The sequence below is a fragment of the Dysidea avara genome, chromosome 4 (assembly GCF_963678975.1).
Source record: "Dysidea avara chromosome 4, odDysAvar1.4, whole genome shotgun sequence".
NCBI lineage: Eukaryota > Metazoa > Porifera > Demospongiae > Dictyoceratida > Dysideidae > Dysidea > Dysidea avara.
In genome coordinates this window covers 22,731,677-22,753,877 of record NC_089275.1, presented here as the reverse complement: position 1 = coordinate 22,753,877, position 22,201 = coordinate 22,731,677, and the positions used below count along the sequence as shown (strand labels likewise).

Here is a 22,201-nt window from a genome sequence, read left to right as displayed (position 1 = left end):
GATGAGACTCGAGATAAATCTATAGTCTAAGAATTGATTGCCACAGATGATGGTAAGCTGCAAGAAGACAGCACTACAAAGGCCATGTGCTTCAATCATGGTGAGTTCTATGTAGCTGTATTTATATATGTAACAGTAAGCAACTAACTGGTGGTAGGTGTTCTAAGGCTGTCCATAATCTGTAAATGATGATTCTACTGTTTCCGCCATTCCGCTAAATATACCATCCCAGCACAGCACTATGTACTAGATTATGACTCATAAAATAACAACTGGTTAGTGGGCATGGCTCTACATAAACCTGCAGACAGACGTGGATTCGTGCATACCTACAGACTGATAAATGGGTGTGGCTACCATATGCCTACACACAGGTATTTAAATAGGCTTATGAAAGAAGCAGGGATATGCTATGACGTGTTACTACATGTCCACATCGTTACACTAATTAATTTAGCACGTGATCCAATCCGTGTCAGACCCGGATAATCTGTAAAGCGGGTCCTGGATGACCCGACTTGGTTTTAATGCTGTTACTACATTTATTGACTTACATATGGCTAGTTCGTCGCGAGTTGTTCTCACTGATGGATATCAACTACCGGTAACTTCATAAACCACCAAGCCACGTGTGTTCAGATAGTTTGGTGCAATGCTAAACTAACCACGTGTATTCGAATAGCTTGATATACCCATAGATGGAAGCCCTACTGTAGTCTATTAACACTATCAGCAGTAGAACCATGACTGATGGCCATGGTATAGAAGGATAAAAGGTAAGATATAGCGCAAGCATTGTATGTTAATCAATATACCAAAGGCTTTTTCTTCATTGAAAATTAGAAATGTTTCTGTGAAAAAATTAGGGTTGTAGCTGTTGCCAGTTTTCCGCTCCTCCCTCACATCAGGTAGGCAGACAGGCATTAGAAAATTCTGTTGAATATTTAAAAAAAAAATCTATAGCAACGTTTTGGGTCGATCTGAAGACACTTTTGGGCTTGAGTTTACCAACCAATACTGTCATGTTGTGAGGAAAAATCAAGGCAGGTTTTTGGGTTATATTATATCACTGGCCATGCCCACGCCTTTGATGTCCCTACTATACAGTACTATCATACTGTATGATAATCTGCATCCCTAGCCCACTTGCTTGCATGTATTGTATAGTGACTCGATGCACTCCTTTAGTAAAAATAAGTATAATCCACACAGACTGTGAAACAGTAATTAACTACTAAACTGTCGGTCAGAAGACCAGTATCATTTTGTGATTGGGCGGGGTTATTTCCCACTATTTTAAAATTAATCGTGTTGTCATGCCTAACCTGTCCATTGGCTGTGAAATAATTTTATTCAATCACATGATAGGGTTAATTCCCACAAAATTTGCTAATTATAAGACTTGATAATTATTATTATTATTATTATAATAATTGCAGGACTCTGAAAGAGTATACGTGCAATATAGTATGTAGTTAAGTTAAGTAGTTAATTAAGTATAAAAAGAATTATAAATTGTTTAAGAAATCAGTAGCAGATCTACGGAATGCTTCAAAGGAATCCAAATTAACAACTGAGTCAGGTGAACTATTCCACAATCTGACAGTAGCTGGGAAGAAACTGAATTTGTGTATATCAATTTTTGAAAAAGATGTTTGATATCTTCTATTGTGCCCTCTAGTAACAGTGTCGATGAGAGATATCTCATAAGGTAGTTCTAGTGCGACAGAACCTTGCAATATCTTATAAAACATCATCAGTCTACTTACTTGTCTTCTAACCTCCAAGCTACACCATTTAAGCTCATTCAAGATACTGGTAACACTATTTGAAAAATCATAATCAGACACCACAAATCTGGCAGCATGTCGCTGAACACTTTCAAGCTTCTCAATTTTAGTCTTAGTATATGGTGCCCAAACTATTGATGCGTATTCTAGTATTGGTGCACATACAAGAAATAGGCTTGGCTTCGTATTTGAGAATTACAATGATATAGATTACGCTTAAGAAGTGCCAATACACTATTAGCTTTTCTGCAAATAGTGGTAATATGTTTGTTAAAGTTCATCTTAGAGTCCAATATCACACCAAGGTATTTTGCATGACTAACCATTCTTAGTTGATTATTGTACAGGAAATAGCTTGTGGGTTTTGGATTACTTAAAGTAACTTGTAATACTTCACATTTATCTGTGTTAAATGTCATCATCCATTTATTAGCCCACTCTTCAATTCTTAACAAATCCTCCTGTAAGAAACGACTATCATCTGTAGTATGTATTGGTCTATAGAGCAGACAATCATCAGCAAACAAGCCACAAGAAGATGATACACAATCAGGTAAGTCATTAATGCAAACTAAGAATAATAAGGGTCCGAGGACAGTGCCCTGGGGCACTCCACTAATAACATCGATGGGTGATGATTGAGAACCATTACAAGTAACATATTGAGTGCGGCTGCTCAAAAAGGATGAAGTCCATTCTAAGATCTCATGACGTATTCCATAATGCTGCAGCTTATGTAAGAGATAACGATGTAACACCTTATCAAATGCCTTAGATAGGTCAAGTAAGATGGCATCAGTTTGAGTTTTCTGGTTAAGGTTTGACACTAAGTCATGAACTGTGTGTAACAATTGTAGCTCAGTAGAGTGTTTGGCACGAAAACCGTATTGACACTCTTTATATTCAGACTATTCAGATGTTCCATAATATTAGTGTGTACTATTCGTTCCAGAGTTTTGCAACACACAGATGTTAATGAAACTGGCCTATAGTTTGTAGGGTTACTACGATTGCCCTTCTTAAATATAGGGGCCACAGAGGCTATTTTCCAGTCGTGTGGAACCTCTCCTTGTTTCAATGATGAATTAAACAGCAATGTTAAACTAGGAGATAATTCAGATGCCATCTCTTTCAATAGCTTGGGAGGGATACCATCTGGACCTGTAGCCTTGAAAGGATCGACTTGTGTCAATAGGGTATATACTTCTTCAATAGATGTTTCAAATAATGGAAGATCAGGGTATGGGCTAGGACCCAGGTGTGGAGCTGGTGAATCATTATCATGAGTAAACACTGAGGCAAAATGTTTATTTAATACTTCTACTTTATCCAAATTATCAGTATATGTAACCCCTTCGCTCTGTAACATAGGCACACCACAATTATCTTTACGGAGAGATTTAATGTAACGGAAAAAATTCTTCATACAGTAAGAGCATTTTCCACTCAAGTGACCAACAACTAGCCAAACATGAGACCAGGGGGTGGGGGTTATTCAGAGGAGGTAGGACAAGCCCACGTGAACTGATCATGCAATGCACTTAAGTGATGCTTGAAAATATTTCATGTGAGCGAATGGTTACTGTACAAAATATCAATGAAGAGGTTCCACAAGATTCATTAGATATTTGAGTTCTACCGTGTTTATGAAGGTGTGATTGTTGTGAAGAAAATGATACAAAACTGTTATGAAGAAATCAGCATTTTGAAATGACGACACATGGAGATCACCAATTCACCACTAACGATCTCCGAATTTATCAAACGACCACAGACGATGGTCCATGTTGGATATATCCCTATAGAGAGGTGGAAGAATCCATTTCTTTTGAATATATTTTAGTAGCGCTAATGCACTTGTCAATTTCATGCCCCACCCCCGGGCGTCCCCACACCCCAGGTGGGGATTTGACATTGCTTCTTGTCCCCACCCCTGGGGGAATTGACAATTGTCCAATTCACTGACCGATTTTTGGTAGTTGCATTTCTAAACAATAAAATCGCATAAGAACATTTTCAACACGTGATCTACATTACGTAACTTCAAATATCGCCTACGCATCCGCCATACTGGTGAACCAAGCACTGGTGAACCGTATAATAGTTCGCTCAGTATAGTGTGTTTACAGCTTTCTTCTGACAGTGGAGAGAAGTCATGGTTGCTGTGGAAGAGAATTGCATCTTTGGCAGTGTTTTAGAGGCTAGGATGGTGATTAATAAGCACGAAAGGCGCCAGGACTGAGCTGAAAGAAGCCATTCTTTATAAAGAATCTCGAGGGAATTTCTCGTGTTAAACACCCATTTCTTGGTATCCCTGACAAGAGTGATCTTTCCAGTGTGTAGTGGTTCAATGTCAAAGGACTGGGATGGGTAAGGCTGTTCAGCATTTCCGCGTAAGGGAGGCACTAACTAGCTATGGTTTGTTATATTGCAGCTGTTCAGCGCAACAACCTTATTGGCCTTCTCTGCACCATCTCTAGTTTGTAAATATTTTGTTCATGGTATGGCGGAGACCAGCCTGTATGATAATACAGGAATAGGATCAACACATGTATTATAACAGCATTAATTTTAACTGCTAAAAACCAGACATTTTGTTATGTTACATTGTAAAAAGTCCCTTACTGAATCTGCCTTTGCAGTGATCATGCTGATACCTGTATGCTGTGCCCATTTTAGGTTGCTGTCCAGCAATAACAACACCCAGGTACATCACTTAGTATGGCTTACTAGGTGTTGGATAGGCGTGGGTTGTCAGAACTAACATGAAAGTAAGGCAAGAGTAATTATGACTGCTGAAGTATGTCCAGCGAGTGCAAATCTCAATAAACCGGATTTTACTGAGTGCCACATGTGTTCTGTTCTTGATAGCTATGCCGTGATGGTATGACTAGACACTTTGTCTTATTGGACAGTATACAGATACAGTAATATAGTAGTGATTTCTCCATGGTGAGTGCTGCACACAAACAAACAGAGTTACGTGAAGATCTTCTGCACACCGGCATGCAAACTCAAGCGTCATGATCATCTACAAAATTATAGTAGACTAGATAGTAGATGTCCACAAAATCTATATGTATTTATTTTTATTGTTAACAACAAATGGATCAGTCGACGTGTTTGTGTCGTTTGTAAGATTTGTTGGTGTTTTGTTATAGAAAAACAACCATATTCTTGGACTCCATGCACTGTTTACCAGGAAACCAATATCTGCAATTTATGACGTAAACAGTACACACATCAGGGGAATCAATCACTTCTGATTAAATGTTGTCATGTCTGTCCATGTGTCCCATCAGCACTACATAAATGTAGTTTAACTTCTCACCTATACGTACACTGGATAAACCACAGTTATGACAATCATGTCAGAAAGGTTTATTGTATTAACCACCACTGAGACCCGTCACTTCACAGTTGTGAAGTGTATCACCCAAAATTATAATTTTCACTAAGTCCTTGCATTTAGTGTATGATTATTTTACATGTTTGGTTTTGTAAGTTTTTACATTTGTATACATCTGAGGGGCAGAGATTAGTACAGTGACCCATCTACTATCTGAACCCAGAGTGTGTTAAGATAATCAAAATGAAATTGAAGCTCATTCATTTCTGTACAGAACTGTTCAATTAGTCTAACACTCTAACAAAAACTATCATTTCTACAGTTCAGATATGGCTGTATAAAGGTAGGACCACTGTAATAAGTCATCAAACATAAAGACACTTCAACATATTCAGTCTCATCACCTCAGCAGTAATACCTTATAGCATTGATTGCAAGATCTGTGAAAGACATCTCCCAGAGTCTTCCTTTCAGCAATCCCAATTGCAATATGTGCACTGAGCATTTCTAGGTGGCAGCTGGCTACATATATATACAATGGACCAAAGAATCATATAACATCATAGCTAAGCTTTCTATCATGGAACAACATTTACAAGGACATACAGAGCTCATATCTCGCTAAAAATCAGGCTGAGGCTGAACCATTCATACTGTAGCTCGACTGACTGACTCGGCCATGATAGATCTGCTGAGTTAAATCCTAGGCGGTACTCCGGCCAGTAGCCAATACCTTTAGTAACAACAGCAAACAGAGTAACGAAACTTGTCCGGGATAGCCTTTAAGAGAAATTCCCTGTCACAGTGAACGGCTCTATTCGAGAATCTATTTTAATCCGCCGCCCCTTCGTGCAGTTATACTGATCAACCTTGTAAAGAATTGCCAGAGATGTACTTCTCTTCCACTTCTAGTATGAGTTCTCTTCAACACCAGTAGAATACTGTAAACTGACACGATACACTTGTCGAGGATTGACTGACTCTATATAGTTAGATTACTGTTGTGACTTTCATTTATGTACGGATAGTTATAAAAACCGGAATCGAAATGGGAAACGAAACGAAACGAAACGAAACGAAACGAAATCAGCCTACAGTATAGTGCACAATATTATGCACAGTTGCACTATAATATGCACGCAGTACCTGTTTATGCATCAAGCAAGACTCCAGGTGGCAGATTTCTCTGCACGGCGCTTATCGATTAGATAGAGATATTAAACGCCTGCTCCTATCCGATGGTCTGGGGACTCTATACTAGAAAAGTTCTGTGCTTGGGTAGGTGAGCGTTGATTGTCCCTTGACCACTTTTATAAGAGGAGTGACTAGGAATAACTACTTGATCATTACAAACCGTTTACGGTAAAAAACCTCGGCTGCTAGTGAGGCATAATTTTTTCACCAACAGAGTAGTTAATTTGTGGAATTCTCTTCCAGCAGATGTTATTTCTGCACCAACCGTGGCATTGTTTAAGAAGAATCTTGATGATTTATGGAGAACAACAAGATATGGGCACTCTCAAAGGCCTGCGGCCTAGCTTGACAGTCTTGTACTGCCAAGCAATTTTTGTCCATTAATAATAATAATAATAAAATAAAAAGCAGTGGGTTGACGAGTCTGAAGCCATAGGGATCCATCTGTGGCTATTATGGCACGCTTCTTATGAAAGTGGTTAAGGGACAATCAACGGCTCACCTACCCAAACACAGAATTTTTCTATTGTATAGTCCCCAGACCCTCGGATAGGAGCAGGCGTTTAATATCTCTAATCGATAAGCACCGTGCAGAGAAATCTGCCACATGGAGTCTTGCTTGATGCATAAACAGGTACTGCGTGCATATATTATAGTGTAACTGTGCATAATATAGTGTTTGTCCTCTACTAGAGTGTAGGCTGATTTCGTTTCGTTTCGTTTCGTTTCCCGTTTCGATTCCGGTTTTTATAACTAGCCTTTATGTACTAGGTTAGGTTAGGTATCATGTATGTATGTAATTGTGGGTTTGAGTTTGGGTCACGTGAGTAGTAAGGTACTTGGCACGTGTTGGCGCTCGGATCGTCTCCGCTCTATCAGTTGATGAAACGCTCCTCCTAGATATCCGTCACATGGTGCTGTGACACAAGTAACTTCGCGAAGTTTGTAACCTCGAGCAGTCTTCTAACCTCAAACGGAAACGTCTGGTACCGTGGCATTGGATTCGAACGGTACCCGCAGAGGCAAGCGTTTTATTCAATTGAACATTTATTGTTTGTAGTCTTCCTTTCCAGAAGAACCTGCCATGGACGAAATCCAGCGTCTGAAAGGATCACGTGCAGCTTACCGCTCCCATGTAACGCGCACTCTTAAGAAACTTGACGATGTTTTAGAGAAAGATGACCCCCTTTCAGACCCTGACATTACTAAGCTGACTTGTCATATGGAACAACTAACCCAGAAGAAAGAAGTTTTACAACAGTTGAACACTCAAATAGCTGCAGCATTGCAGACCAGTGATGATCTACAGAGTGACATCTTGGAATCAGAAGAAATCCAAGATACCGTTATGGAATATGTCAGCATGGTTAAGCATCGTGTGGAGTCAACTCGCCCACCTCCACCGGCTTCACGGCCTTTAAATGCTACTGCTCCACTGTTCACACCAACAGTACCTACAAGAGAACCTGTAAGTCGCCTACCCAAGCTAAGTTTGCCAACCTTTTCAGGAGATACATTAATGTGGCAAAGTTTCCGAGATTCCTTTGACGCAGCTGTGCACAACTGTCCCTCAATTACCAAGATACAGAAGTTTAACTACCTAAAAGCACAGCTACACGGAGATGCTTTAAGGACAATTGCAGGATTGCCACTTACAGAAAGCAACTATGACGATGCTATTACCTTACTGACAAGGAAGTATGGTCAACCACACAAAATTGTCCAAGCACATATGCAAGCCCTCATAGAAATTGCTAGCCCAACCAACTCCCTGTCTAGTCTGCAACTATTTTACGACACGATTGAGACGCATATCAGAGGATTGAAAGCCCTGGGAACAACTGAGGAATCTTATGGAGCCATGCTTGTCCCTATCATACTGACTAGATTACCGATTGACATCCGTAGAAACCTTGCCCGTGAACATGGCAGCTCTGAATGGACCATTAATCAACTCAAAGAAGCAATTCTGAAGGAGATAGGGGTACTAGAGTCTGTATTGTCACCCTTACACAAGCACTCTTATGAAACTCATATGGACCCAATGACCACTGCTCTCCACACCAATACTAATAGTCACCATACACAACGAAGCAGGAGTAGCTGTTTGTTTTGTAAAGGGACACACCCTTCAACACGATGTGAGAAAGTGAAAAATCCTAACCAACGTCTTGAAATAGTAAAGAAGGGAAAGAATTACTTTAACTGCTTGGGACACCACAGAGTCTCACAGTGTACATCAAAGTTTCGTTGTAAGTCCTGCAAGCAGAAACACCACTCTAGCCTTTGTGGTGCTGAATTTACCAAACCACCAGATGTCACGGTAAAGCCTGAAACCACTTCACAGACTACTATGGAACAAAGGACAGCAGTTACCACCACAACAGAGACAACATCAGACAATCCAACAGCCGTCACTGCTGCAATCATTCCACCAGGCTCTACAACTAAACCAGTCAACAGTTCTGTTTGCTTATTGAAAACAGCAGTAGCCTCAGTTTGTGCTAACGGAAGGCGCACAGATGCTAATATACTATTTGATGAGGGAGCACAACGCTCATTTATGTCCAACAAGTTAGCAAAGAAACTCAGAATCTCCCCATATAGCTGTGAAAATATCAACATTTCTGCATTTGGAGGAGAACCAACAGCCTTCAAACAGCTAGGGGTGACGACCATTGATGTTGAAACACTGTCAGGAGAACATATCACCCTATCAGTTTTGTTGGTGCCCATGATCGCTGCACCTTTGCAGAACACATGCCACACCCAGTTATTACAAATGAAACATTTGAATGGTCTCCAATTGGCTAACCCAGTCACGAAGGACAGCATGTTTGAGATATCCCTATTAATTGGTGCAGACTATTACTGGCAGTTTGTGGGTGACCATATCGTAAGAGGTGAGGGTCCAACAGCCATGCAGTCTAAGTTAGGGTACCTTCTCTCTGGACCTCTCACCCCAGCGACCGCCCCCCTGCTTGAGACTAGTGTGCTATATGTTTCCATACCAATTGAGGAGGATAATCTTTCACACCACTGGGAGGCTGAACTCACAACTACAGATATAGGAACTGACACATCAGACCAGGACATATTTGATTGTTACCTGCAGTCTCACATCAAACGTGAAGATGACGGTGCTTACTGTGTCAAATTTCCTTGGAAACAGGACCACCCAGCCCTCCCATCCAACTACACTGTTTGTACAAAGAAGACACGCTCCTTGGCTCGTAAATTAAGTCAAGAACCTGAACTCCTTCAACTTTATGGTAAAATCATCCAAGAGCAAGAACAACGAGACTTTATTGAGAGGGTGCCTGTTCCAGATCTTTCAGCGGATGTCCACTACATACCACACCACCCAGTTAGGAAGGCGTCGCCAACAACTCCAATCCGGATTGTTTACAATTGCAGTTTCCGTTCTTCAGGGAATCCCAGTCTCAATGATTGTCTTCTAACTGGACCTTCGCTTTTGACTGATATGTGTGGCATTCTCCTTCGTTTTCGATCTCACCCAATTGGGATCTCCACTGATCTGGAAAAGGCCTTTCTACACGTCCGCCTTGATAAAGAAGACAGGAACTATACTCGTTTTTTGTGGCTAGCTTCACCTCTTGACCCAGAGAGTGAACTTGTAGTGTACCGCTTTAAGACTGTATTGTTTGGGTCCACAAGCTCCCCGTTCATGCTCCATGCTACCCTTTTTCGTCACCTTACCTCCTACAATACTCCTGTAGCAAATGACATGAAGAATAATCTATATGTTGATAACATCATTTCTGGTTGTATGACTACCTTACAAGCTATACAGTATTACAAGGAGTCAAGGTCCATAATGAATGATGCCAAATTTAACTTGAGAGCATGGGCATCGAACTGCACAGAATTACGGACACTTTCTGCTAAAGAGGACACAGCAGACAATAACACAATTGTTAATCTGTTGGGTCTTTTGTGGAACACGTCTACAGACACCATTGGTTATATAGCGACACAGTTTCACCTCAAGGACCAACCTATCACAAAGAGAAGGGTACTTCAGCTATCATCCAAGATATACGACCCTCTTGGTTTTCTTGCACCTGTAACCATTCAAGCCAGAATATTGATGCAAGAGTTGTGGCGATGTGGTGTAAGTTGGGATGAACCCTTACAACAGGAACATGTGGACACTTGGCAAAGGATTGTTGAACATCTACAGGATACCACAGACATTTTGCTCCCGAGGTGCTACCTAATGCCTATGAGCGATGCACCTAAGAAGTTACATGTTTTTTGCGATGCAAGTAAGAAAGCTTACGGAGCAGTGATATACATCTGTGAGGGAGATCAAACATCTTTTGTCATGGCTAAGACAAGAGTAGTCCCAATGAAGAGTCACACTCTCCCTAGACTAGAGTTAATGGCAGCTGTTGTTGGTTCTCGCCTTTGCAAGTTCGTATTGAAGTCTCTTCACCATCTCAGTTTTGATGTTACAATGTGGTCAGATAGCCAAATCACCTTACATTGGTTATTCAGCAAGAAGAAACTACAACAGTTTGTGTCCAATCGTGTCAATGAGATTCACAGGTTGTTACCCAATTTCACTTGGCATTACTGTCCCACTGAATGCAACCCAGCAGATCTCCTAACAAGAGGGATATCTTCTCAGTGCCTCAAAACATCTGATCTATGGCACCATGGCCCAGACTGGTTGACTCAAGAATCCCAATGGCCCACCTGGAATGTCAGTGAAGTTTTGCATTTACAATTTGAAGAACTTGTCGCAGATACCTGCACACTGGTAACTCATTCAAGCACAACAATACCAGGTATCCATAACATTGTTCTAGTGTCAAAATACAGTACCCTACAAAGGCTACTACGTGTGTCAGCGTATGTCCTCAGATTTATCCACAATATCAAACATCATAACAACCACAAGAAAGGACCACTGTCTACTGCAGAGATTGACACAACCCGTCATCAATGGATCTATGTTTGTCAACACACATCCTTTCATAAGGAAATACACCACCTTCAGACTAACAAGGGTAAGCGAATACCTATTATACGACAACTTCGTTTGTTCCTTGACGAGTTCGGCTACTTACGCTGTGGCGGGAGGATACATAATGCGCCTGTAAGCTCTGACACCAAGTTTCCCTATCTCATGCCTAAGAGTCATCTTTTGACAAGACTAATAGTTTATGCAGTTCACGTTCACCAGGAACAATTACACACTGGAGTCTCCAATACAGTGGCAGCCTTGAGACAACAGTATTGGATCCCTTCAGGCAGGCAATTAGTGAAACGGCTGCTCAGGAAATGTGTAGTTTGTCTGAAGGTACTGGGAAAGTCTTATCCAATACCAGAATCACCGCCACTTCCACAATCCCGTACGAAGGAAGGTAGACCATTTGAGATTACGGGTGTGGACTTTACTGGAGCACTTCATGTGAAGAATTCTGGATGTGACAGTAAGGTATACATATGCCTGTTCACATGTGGCCTTTCCAGAGCAATACACCTTGAAGTGGTCACAGATCTCAGTACTGAAACCTTCTTGCAGGCATTCCGTAGGTTTGTTTCACGCAAATCATTACCTTCAGTGATGATATCGGATAATGCCTCAACATTTGAATCAGCAGCAGAAGAATTAAGAAAACTATTCATTTCAAGGGAACTAGTGGAGGCCTTGAGTGCAAGAGGAGTAAGATGGAATTTCATACCAAAGCGAGCCCCTTGGTATGGGGGGTTTTGGGAGAGGCTGATTGGAATGACAAAGACTGTTGCAAGGAAGGTGCTTGGTAGATCATTTATCACTCTGGAGTCGTTGCAGACCTTGGTAGTAGAGATTGAGGCTGTTTTGAACGATCGACCTTTAACTTACCAATCTGCTGACATAACTGACCCTGAACCTTTGACACCCTCCCACTTGTTGTATGGCCGTCGCATCACCAGTCTTCCCTATGCTATTACTGAGAATGAGGAACTCGCTGATCCCACCTATTCAACAGGAACTAGGCTCCGAGATAGGGCTCAGAGGCAAGAGCAATTACTTCATCATTTTCAGACTCGATGGAAGAGAGAATATTTAACTGCCTTGAGAGAAGCTCACAAAGGTGGAGGTGTCAAGGAGCAAATTGTCAAAGTTGGGGATATAGTACTAGTGCACGATGATGTGCCAAGAGCCCGATGGCGGCTGGCAGTTATTGAAGAGTTGATCAAGGGTTTAGATGGACTCACAAGGTCAGCTAAGATTCGCACTAAGGCTGGAAGGACTAATAGACCAATCGCAAAATTATATCCACTTGAAGTGAACTCAGCTAGTGAAACCGCAGCCACTCCAGCAAGTTCAAACAATGAAACTGCTTCTACTGACAATGGTGATGTTCAAGTCTCAATGGATGTCAACACTAGCTGTCCAAGAGTATCAAGAAGTGCTGCTACCAAGGCTCGTGAACATATTAAGAATTGGACTAACACGCTATCCGTGGCCCCGGAGGATGTCGAGGATTGACTGACTCTATATAGTTAGATTACTGTTGTGACTTTCATTTATGTACTAGGTTAGGTTAGGTATCATGTATGTATATAATTGTGGGTTTGAGTTTGGGTCACGTGAGTAGTAAGGTACTTGGCACGTGTTGGCGCTCGGATCGTCTCCGCTCTATCAGTTGATGAAACGCTCCTCCTAGATATCCGTCACAACACTGAGCGAACTATTACACGGTTCACCAGTACAGTGGTTCACCAATATGGTGGACGCGTAGGCGAAACTTTAAATTACGTAATGAAGATCACGTGTTGAAAATGCTCTATAATTTTACTAGCTACAGGGCGCTAGCCGCATGCATGAAATATGCGTTTAGTCATCCTTGAGGTGTTGTCAAATCCCCTACTATGGGGGTGGGGACATAGTGGGGATTTTGCCCCAGTAGTGGGGAATTTGACACCATGATTTGTCAAATCCATTGTATTCCCCCCACCCCCCGGGGTGGGGGGGCATGAAATTGACAAGTGCATAAGTGCCTTACACAATTCCATTACGAATTGACGTGGACTTGTCCTACCCCCCTGGGGGTTATTTATAGTTGAAGCTATGTGTAATCAATATCATTTAAATACTGTATAACAGGACTTTTTCAAGGGTGGAAAATTTTTACAATTTTCACAGAATAGCATCTATCCACAAAAACTTTCTTCCTCAAAATTTGCAGCTTGGTCAAAATGGAATTGTTTAAATATCATAAACGCATAAAAGAATTTCCCTGCTCAAAATTTTGTATGGTGGCAATCCGCAAAAAAAGTTTCCGCTCGAAAAAAATCCCGCAATATAGTATGTATTTTTAAAAAAATTAATTATTAATTTTTTATTTTAATACTTTTTAATGCAGTTCAGGACTGCATTAAAGGTCAGTGGGTAATAGATACCCACTGCCAAAGAAACATACATACAATACAGTGCAATAACTAATAATTACAACAGTTAGTTACTTATAATTACAATAGATAGTTAGAGTTTGTTAAAATTGGTAGAAATTGGCGCTCTAGAGCAGCGGTGGCAAGGGCACAAAAGGTGAAATGTACAAGCTCTCTCAGGATTGAAGTTATTAGTAAAATGCGACCATAAGTAGTTAGTTAAACGATGTTTAATTGTGTTGGTAGATAGTGAAAGATCAATGACTGGTAAGTAATTGTATAGTCTGGCTATCCTGTTAAAGTAAAAATGATGCTGTGTTACTGATGATGTCCTTGGATGATTCAGTTTTTGGTTAATCCCAGATCTGGTGTTGCCTCTTGCAAAAGTAATGTAGTTGTAGATGTTAAAATTATCAGTGGGTGACTTTAATGATTTTATTAGAAACAGTATATCTTGGAGTTCGTAGTGATACATGAGAGGCAGGAGATGCAGTTGTTCCAGTCTGAGTTTGTATGAGGATGTATAATCGTTAAGAATATATTTAGTGGCTCTTCGTTGAATGCGTTCTAGTGCAGTAATGTCTCTTGAGAGGCCTCAATAGTTGTGAACAATATAATAGTTGTGATCTGACTAGTGCTAGGTATAGACGTTTCTTTGCCTCAGCACTGTTAACCTGGAATGTTCTTCTGATAAGTCCTAAGGTTTGGTAAGCTTTCGTACATATGTTGTTATAGTGTGCTGACCAGCTGAAGTCAGATGTGAATGTTACTCCAAGATCTTTATGCTGTGCTAGACATTTAATAGGATTTCCATTGATGGTGTATGTAGGGGGGACTGTTGTAGTCGAGAAGAAACGTAAATGAATAAATTTGGATTCGTTGAAAGGTAAGTCAGTCAGGGTGGTCCAATTAGAAGCTCTGTTGATATCAGTTTGTAACTTTGCAGTATCTTCACGAGATCTAATTGCATATAGAAGTTTGGTATCATCAGCGTATATAAAAGGAGTTGCAAATTGAATGAATTCGGGTAGGTTTTTACTCTATACTGGTGTGTTTTGATTGTCCAAACAGTTAAAATGGAGATAGGTTATGTACATAGCAAAGTATCACTGGAGGGGAAGGTGGAAGGGAGTTCTAGGGCCTGGGAGATTTGGAAGAAACGAAACAGTGAACTGAAGGGGAATGAATTAATAAAAAACTAGGTATAGTAGTTTCAAGGTAAAAAGCAATAGTTATTATTTTATTGTTTTATCAGATTTTTAATGTTGATACTAGACTGTAACAGGGGTGTAAGAAGATATTTAACTTATGGGTGCCCAGTGGTAAAGCTGAAGACAAAAAAAAGTGTCTTGAGCTGATAGCAATAGATGCATATTCTATTGCTGAAAATCAAAATCAATATTTATAACTGCATAGTTGACTACACTACTTCTCTGAATGAGCACTGTGACTGCTTTATTAGAATATCTCGATCTTTTCAGTAATATAGCAGGGCCACCCAGAGAAATTAAGGGGCCCAGGGCAAAGAGTTAAAGTGGGGCCCTTGACCCAAGTTGTAAGGTGAAGACCAAAAAAAAAAAAAAAAAAAAGGTCACAACCTGCTGGCAATGACAATTACTACCCATCACCAACCATATCTCCTTATCTATAAGCTTGCTACACTGCTCCTCTGAAGAATACTGTGACTGCTCTATTAGAGTATTTAGATCTGACTGCTCTATTAGAGTATATCGATCTTTTAAACAGGTATTCAGGGGGCCCTTCATGGGGCCTCCTGGGGCCCCTTTCAGGCTGGGGCCCGGGGCAAAATGTCCCAGTTGCCCCCCCCTGTGGGCGGCCCTGATATATAGTAAAGTGTACTGACACCCGTTAGCTGGTTACGCCACTGGAAATATTTATGGGTGTCCAAGCACCCATGGCTCCCATACTTCCTACGCCCCTGCTGTAAAAAAAGAGTAACCATGACTATTGGACTTTCATTAATTTGATGGAACTTTTTTTTTTGAAAAATAGCAATCTAGGATATTTTGCGCACGTGGGTGCGTGCGGACAAACATAGGTGGATAGGTACGTACACACACACACACACACACACACACACACACACACACACACACACACACACACACACACACACACACACACACACACACACACACACACACACACACACACACACACACACACACACACACACACACACACACACACACACACACACACACACACACACACACACACACACACACACACACACACACACACACACACACACACACACACACACACACACACACACACACACACACACACACACACACACACACACACACACACACACACACACACACACACACACACACACACACACACACATTTACGAAAACAATTTCAGTTAACCAGGCGCGCACCCACAGCCGGCCTTTGTCCGGTTGTGGGCTCGCGCCTGGTTTAACAATAGAGTTATGTGTGATTATTCAAAAATGTTAAAGTAATTTATTGTGACACCTAGCTATAGGGTAAACCGCTGGATGGAATAACTTGAAAATCAGTTTGTACATGAAGTAACTATCGTACTGAAACCTTTTGTAGTTTGAAAGAAATCGAAGTGATTTATTATTAGCCCCTTCACAATTTATAACTAGCCACCAAAGTCACTCACAATTTTGCCACAACTAGCCCCCTTTTATAGCCTCTGAGTGGATTTCCTAATTTGGGAGCCACAGCATTCCAACTATTTCTAGTCGTTTATATCCAAAGAGCACCCTGTCTGTTTAAGATTTGCGTATAGAAAAGTCTTATCCATAGCACTGACAGAAGTGAGTAATGCAGTAATGTCACAAATATGGTTTACCTTGATAGTTTTCAGCATCAATCTTTATCAATACTCTACCTTATAGCAACAACACTGCATAACAACCATAATCTAGATGCCATTGTAACCTGTGGACACTATATGGCTGCATCTGTAAATGTCCAGACACATAACTTGATTTCAAACTCTTCCACTCTGCTAACAATGAATATCAATGTAGTAATATTGTCTCCAAAATCAACGTGCAACAACAGCAACAACATTTCCGATTTGTGGTACATTTGCACTGTACATTCTTTGATGACCTCCTCTAAAGTAAGTGGTTTGTCATCTCTTTTAAATTTTCCCTTATAGTTTATCTATTCATGCAGAAACACTTGTTTTGACAAAAAGGTTTACAAGCAATAAGGAAATCAAGTAGCCATTTCATATGAATAAGTATCGGAATATCAAAACAAGGAAAAGTGCTCAAAATTCACATTACAAATATTATTATAGAAGTGTTGCTTTTAACCAAAAGTGAGCAATGTTTTTTTTAGCTTAGCCGTTCTACTAATAGGTAGTGCATGGTACACGTTTATGAAATTATCAGGGCTGGAGGAGTCACCCAGGCAGCCCAGGCCTGACCAATATTTTACACTAACAGTCCAGCACTTAGAAACTAACAGTCACTTACAGATTGGAGACAATTTTTATAATACTTTATTCATCCAAAAGAATTCTTAATATAATGTTGCTTACCCCAGCTCTGATTATGAGTCAAGATACTCAATTTTGATGCATTTCTGATTTTGATTAGCCAGTCACATAAGTATATTAATTACCTACAGAGTATGCAGGAATTTTGAATCAAGTTTCCACTTCAGCTAAGTGAATGTGATTAACATTTTCTGTCTGGTTTTTAAGATTTTTCATTCAAATTTGGTTCAGAATATAATTCTAATAAATTAAATGGACCTATATTATGTGAGAAACCATTATTTAGTATTTATTTACATACATGCCATATTAAGGAATCAGGAATCCACCATGTACATATAAACCTTTCTTTTTTATTTATTATTTATATTAAGGCTTTACAGCACAAGTGCTGAAGGTTTGTAGGACACCTGGTCCTACAGCCTGTTTAAAGTTGTTACAGAAAGTATTCTTAAAGCATTAATTAATAACATATGAGAGAATCCTTTTTCCATTACTAAAAGAAAGGGTTTCCCAAAAACTCCAGCTGGTATGCCCCTGCAGTTATAGAAGGCTATGGCTATAGCAGTACAGCATGCAGTGTTTTCTACCAAGTAAGTCAAAAGTTCAAAATAGACTTTAACAACTTATGGATGATTAGTCAGCAGTTAAATAAAGCATGCAGGTGAAGTTTCATTTTGGAAATAAAATTGATATTGAATGCGCATATAATTATACTTAACTTATGAAAGTTCGACAAGACCATGTATAGGTATAGTGTTGTCTGCCAAAACTCTAAAGAAATGTTGTTTGCTAAGAAATATGTTTAATATTAATGTCAGTCACATAATTTTTTTTATCCATTAACTATAATCATTAGTTTTAATCATATGGGTAGTCAAGATAAAGATGGTTTACACACAATGCAAATACGATAGCTATCTGTAAAGGATACTTAACTTTAGTAGGGACTTGCAATCTTCAATCTTAAATTTAGTGTACCTATATATAAGTTTAAGACAGTAGTGCCATTAATGCACAATCACGTGCATGCATTCACAGTATAGTTAGTACATGTAGCTAGTTTGTATTCATTTTTTTCCTGAGAGGAAATTTTAAACAAGCTACCTCACAATAACGCCAGGTATCAACAGAGTATAGTATTTGTTGTTTCAGCACTGGATATGCTCAATTTATCTGACCTATAGTGTCTGTCACAGATTGTCTCTCACATGCAGGCATCAGTGGTTAGCCTATCACAGGTGCACAATTATTGCACAGTGGGATTTATGCTGCATAAGCAGTAATTGCACCCCATAAATAAGTCTACATACAGTACTTTTCTTCAGTTCAATCGCAGTTAAAAGTACAGTGTTGAAGTATATAATTCAAGAACCTGGATGGCAACAGTCAGAAACCCATGCCATAGACACAAATCATTATCACTTGCCTTTTGCTCATTATATATACCGCACCTGTGGCTGAGATCAAAAGTGCCACGCTGTGGATATACCATGGCAAACTGTGGTATATAAGTGATATACCTTGCTTTGTGGCTACACTTACCATATATGGTGTAACTTCACACATTCTGCGAAATTCTAATCTAAACAGTAAACTAGTCTCTTACAACAAGCAACTAAATCAACCAAGAATTATTCACCTGAAGAAGGAGAAGAATTTTCCATGAGCTCTTGTCTCCTTCATGGATAACTCACTAATCATGAGTGGATGGACGTGGCACCACTAAAGAGTCTAAAAATGTCTGATCCATCAAGAATTTCTACTGATTTCGGTCTTCAACAGGTGCTGTTTCACTATAAATTGCTATCTTATTCTATATGATCGTTTCATCTACTGGGGTGTAGAATATAACAGTTATAACACGATTACTTGGGATATGACAAAATATACACATGAGTGCCCGCATATCCCTTGTAACCGTGGTAGCTATAACTATAAAATATATAACTTACAGTTTGTTGTGCTAAATGACATCCTGTACTACAACAGTGTATGCACTATAATATTAAACAGCGTATCACAAGATCTCATATGTACATTTTCAAGATATGATCTTTACAAGCACTATAGTATACGTATATACCACAAATGCATGTAATGATTGGAACAATCCAGAGCAAAACCATAATTAATAGACCAATAATTTCACTAGGAACATGATTTAATCAGTAATTCCTCCTTCATATAAATGAATTGATAATACTTTACACACATTAAATCTATCATCTTTACAGAAAATTATTCATTAACTGATTTGTGATTTATTGGAATCAGTTGTCTGTAAATGCACAAACATAGAATGTAGCATAACTCATCGGTTATCGACCACTACCTATTATCGACCAAGATACACCACACCTATTATCGACCAGTCAGTATGATACGAATAAATATGCAAGTATAGCTCCGGGAAGGTTATCTAGAGACCAACTTCGAGACCTTTGTTGCTGTTTAGTCTGGCTTAATCCAATACCTAAATGGAAGCGAACATCTACCGCTAAGAAAGGATGGAAGACAAGAAATAAAATATCCGAAGTACAGCATCTTGGCGCTGTTAAATGCCGCAAACTGTGGGACCCTGAATCTATGGCTAAAGCAATGAACGTGGTTATTTCAAAGGAGATGGGGGTGAATAAAGCTGCAGAACAATTTGACGTGCCATGAACTACACTAAAGGACAGAATTTCTAGACGAGTGAAGCATGGAGCGAAGCCTGGTCCACCAGGCTTCCTAACACCAGAGGAAGATCAAGAATTGGTTGATTTCCTAGTAGAGTGTTGCAAAATGGGGAATGGAAAAACAAAGAGGGAAGTAATAGACTGTGTGAAGAGGTTGGTGGAGAAGAAAAGAGCAAAAGAGGGTTTGCAAATGATAAAATTTAATGAAGAAGGATGGTGGTATAAATTTATGAAAAGACATTCCGAATTGTCCCTGCAAACCTCAGATTCACTATCACATTGCAGGTTCAATGCAGTAAGCCAGTCAGCGCTAGACCACTATTTTGTTATTGCTAAGGAATACCTTGGAGGTGAATGACTTGATGGATAAACCCAGTTATATATACAATATGGATGAGTCGGGCATGCCACTTGACCATAAACAGCTGAAACGTGTTGCACTTAAAGGGATCAAAAAAGTTCATGGACCATCTTCGGGAACAAGGTACAAATAACAATCTTAGCCTGTGCTAATGCTGTAGGCACTATGATACCACCAATGGTGATTTTTAAGGGGAACGCTTGAACTATGAATGGACTAGAGGAGAGGTACCAGATACAAAATACGCAATGTCACCCCAAGGGTGGACAGACCACAAGCTGTTTTTTGAGTGGCAGAGTAAACAGTTCATAAAAAGTATTCCACCTTCTCAACCTGTGTTGTTACTTTTAGATGGCCATTCCTCCCATTATAATTTGGAGGCTATAAAGTTAGCAGCTGAAAATGAAACTATTCTTTTTGCTTGCCACCCCATGCCACTCATGTCGCTCAGCCTCTTGATGTGAGCTTTTTTGGCTCTTTAAAAAAGCACTGGTCTAGAGTTTGTCATGAGTACATGGCCGACAACTCTGGTAAAATGGTCACCAGATTTCAGTTCTCATCACTTTTCAACAAGGCTTGGTTTTTGTCTATACAACCACATACAATTGTATCCGGTTTTTGAAAGGTGGGTGTTTATCCATTCAATTCCACTGCCATCAAGCCATATGATAATTCTTCAATATCTAATAAGATACCAGAAGCAACACCAGTAATGATGCCAGCAGTGACACAACCTAATGAACGTTCAAGTGTTTCACAAGATGGGTTTAGCGAACACAGTCTAGAAAAAGTGGTCCGGGACTATCACCTGTTTCATACAGTGAGGAGCAAATTGAACTGTTTCAAAGAAGATATGATAATGGCTACGACATTTATGATGATCAAATGTATGTATCATGACTACAACAACGACAACATCCAGATGACCTTCCAGAGAATTTGTCATCGAGCACCACCATAGAGACACAGGTAAATGGGGAGCAAGCTGAACCACTGAACTGTAATACTAGTACCGAAGATGACAGTACTGTAGACAAGGGTAGACAAGGAAAATGTAGTGCTATCACCAGAACAGCCTATGGACAGTACAGTAGACAAAGAAAATATAGTACCATCACCAGAACAGCCTACGTACAGTCTTTCAGCTAGTCTAGCAAATACCAGAGTGTTTGTGTCAGAGCTTCGGGAAATTTTGGGTGAAATAAGAGTAGTATCGAAAGCATCCACCAAATCTAAATCAACTGCTAGAGTGCTCACAAGTGCTGAGTCTTTAGCACTTCTAATTGAAAAGGAAAAGAAGAAAAAGGAAGAAGAGGAACAGAAAGCAAAGAGAAAAGAGAAGCGAGATAGAAAATGACAAGAGAAAGAAGAAAAGAAAAGCTGAATCGAGAAGAAAGAAGGATGAAGAGAGAGCAAAGCAAAGAACGCAGGAACACAAGAGGTCCAAACAAGACACAGAAGGCACCAGTGGTGGCTGAGCTATCTTCTGACTCAGAAGTAGAGGACGAAGATCAATATGGTGTACAAGACAAGGAAATTTCTAGTAATGAATGTGCCATATGCTTTTGGGTTATACCAGGATGATTTGTCAAGTGCTGGGAAGCTGATGAGGGAGTGGGTTGAGTGTACTAATGAACGGTGCAAGAAGTGGATGCACAACCAGTGCTTACAAGTTAACAATGACTTGTAGAGTCTATGTGCGTGGAATCTGTAAATATAAATTTAGCTAATTTGTGTGTGCATAACTCTTGAACTCTATGTTCAAACGGATTCATTTTTTAGGTGTAGACCCTTCTTGTAATAGTGGTTAGACTGTTTGCATAGTTGTATTGCTTCATGAAATTCATAGCAATCTATTACTGTATTACCGGAAAAAGTCGATAATAGCTTGTAAAATGTGTGTAA

The 22,201-nt window shown here is 39.9% G+C and overlaps 1 protein-coding gene across 1 annotated transcript; it reads left to right on the top strand.

The window, feature by feature from the left end:
* Positions 1-7,417: 7,417 nt before the first annotated feature.
* LOC136253677 (uncharacterized) lies at positions 7,418-12,838 on the top strand. The gene has a single exon (XM_066046337.1). It carries the CDS (start codon positions 7,418-7,420, stop codon positions 12,836-12,838), a length of 5,421 nt encoding a protein of 1,806 aa, XP_065902409.1.
* Positions 12,839-22,201: the final 9,363 nt, after the last annotated feature.

What these genes read in the sequence shown, in the direction of transcription:
- LOC136253677 (XM_066046337.1), top strand. Translation starts at nt 7,418, where the DNA reads ATGGACGAAATCCAGCGTCTGAAAGGATCACGTGCAGCTTACCGCTCC.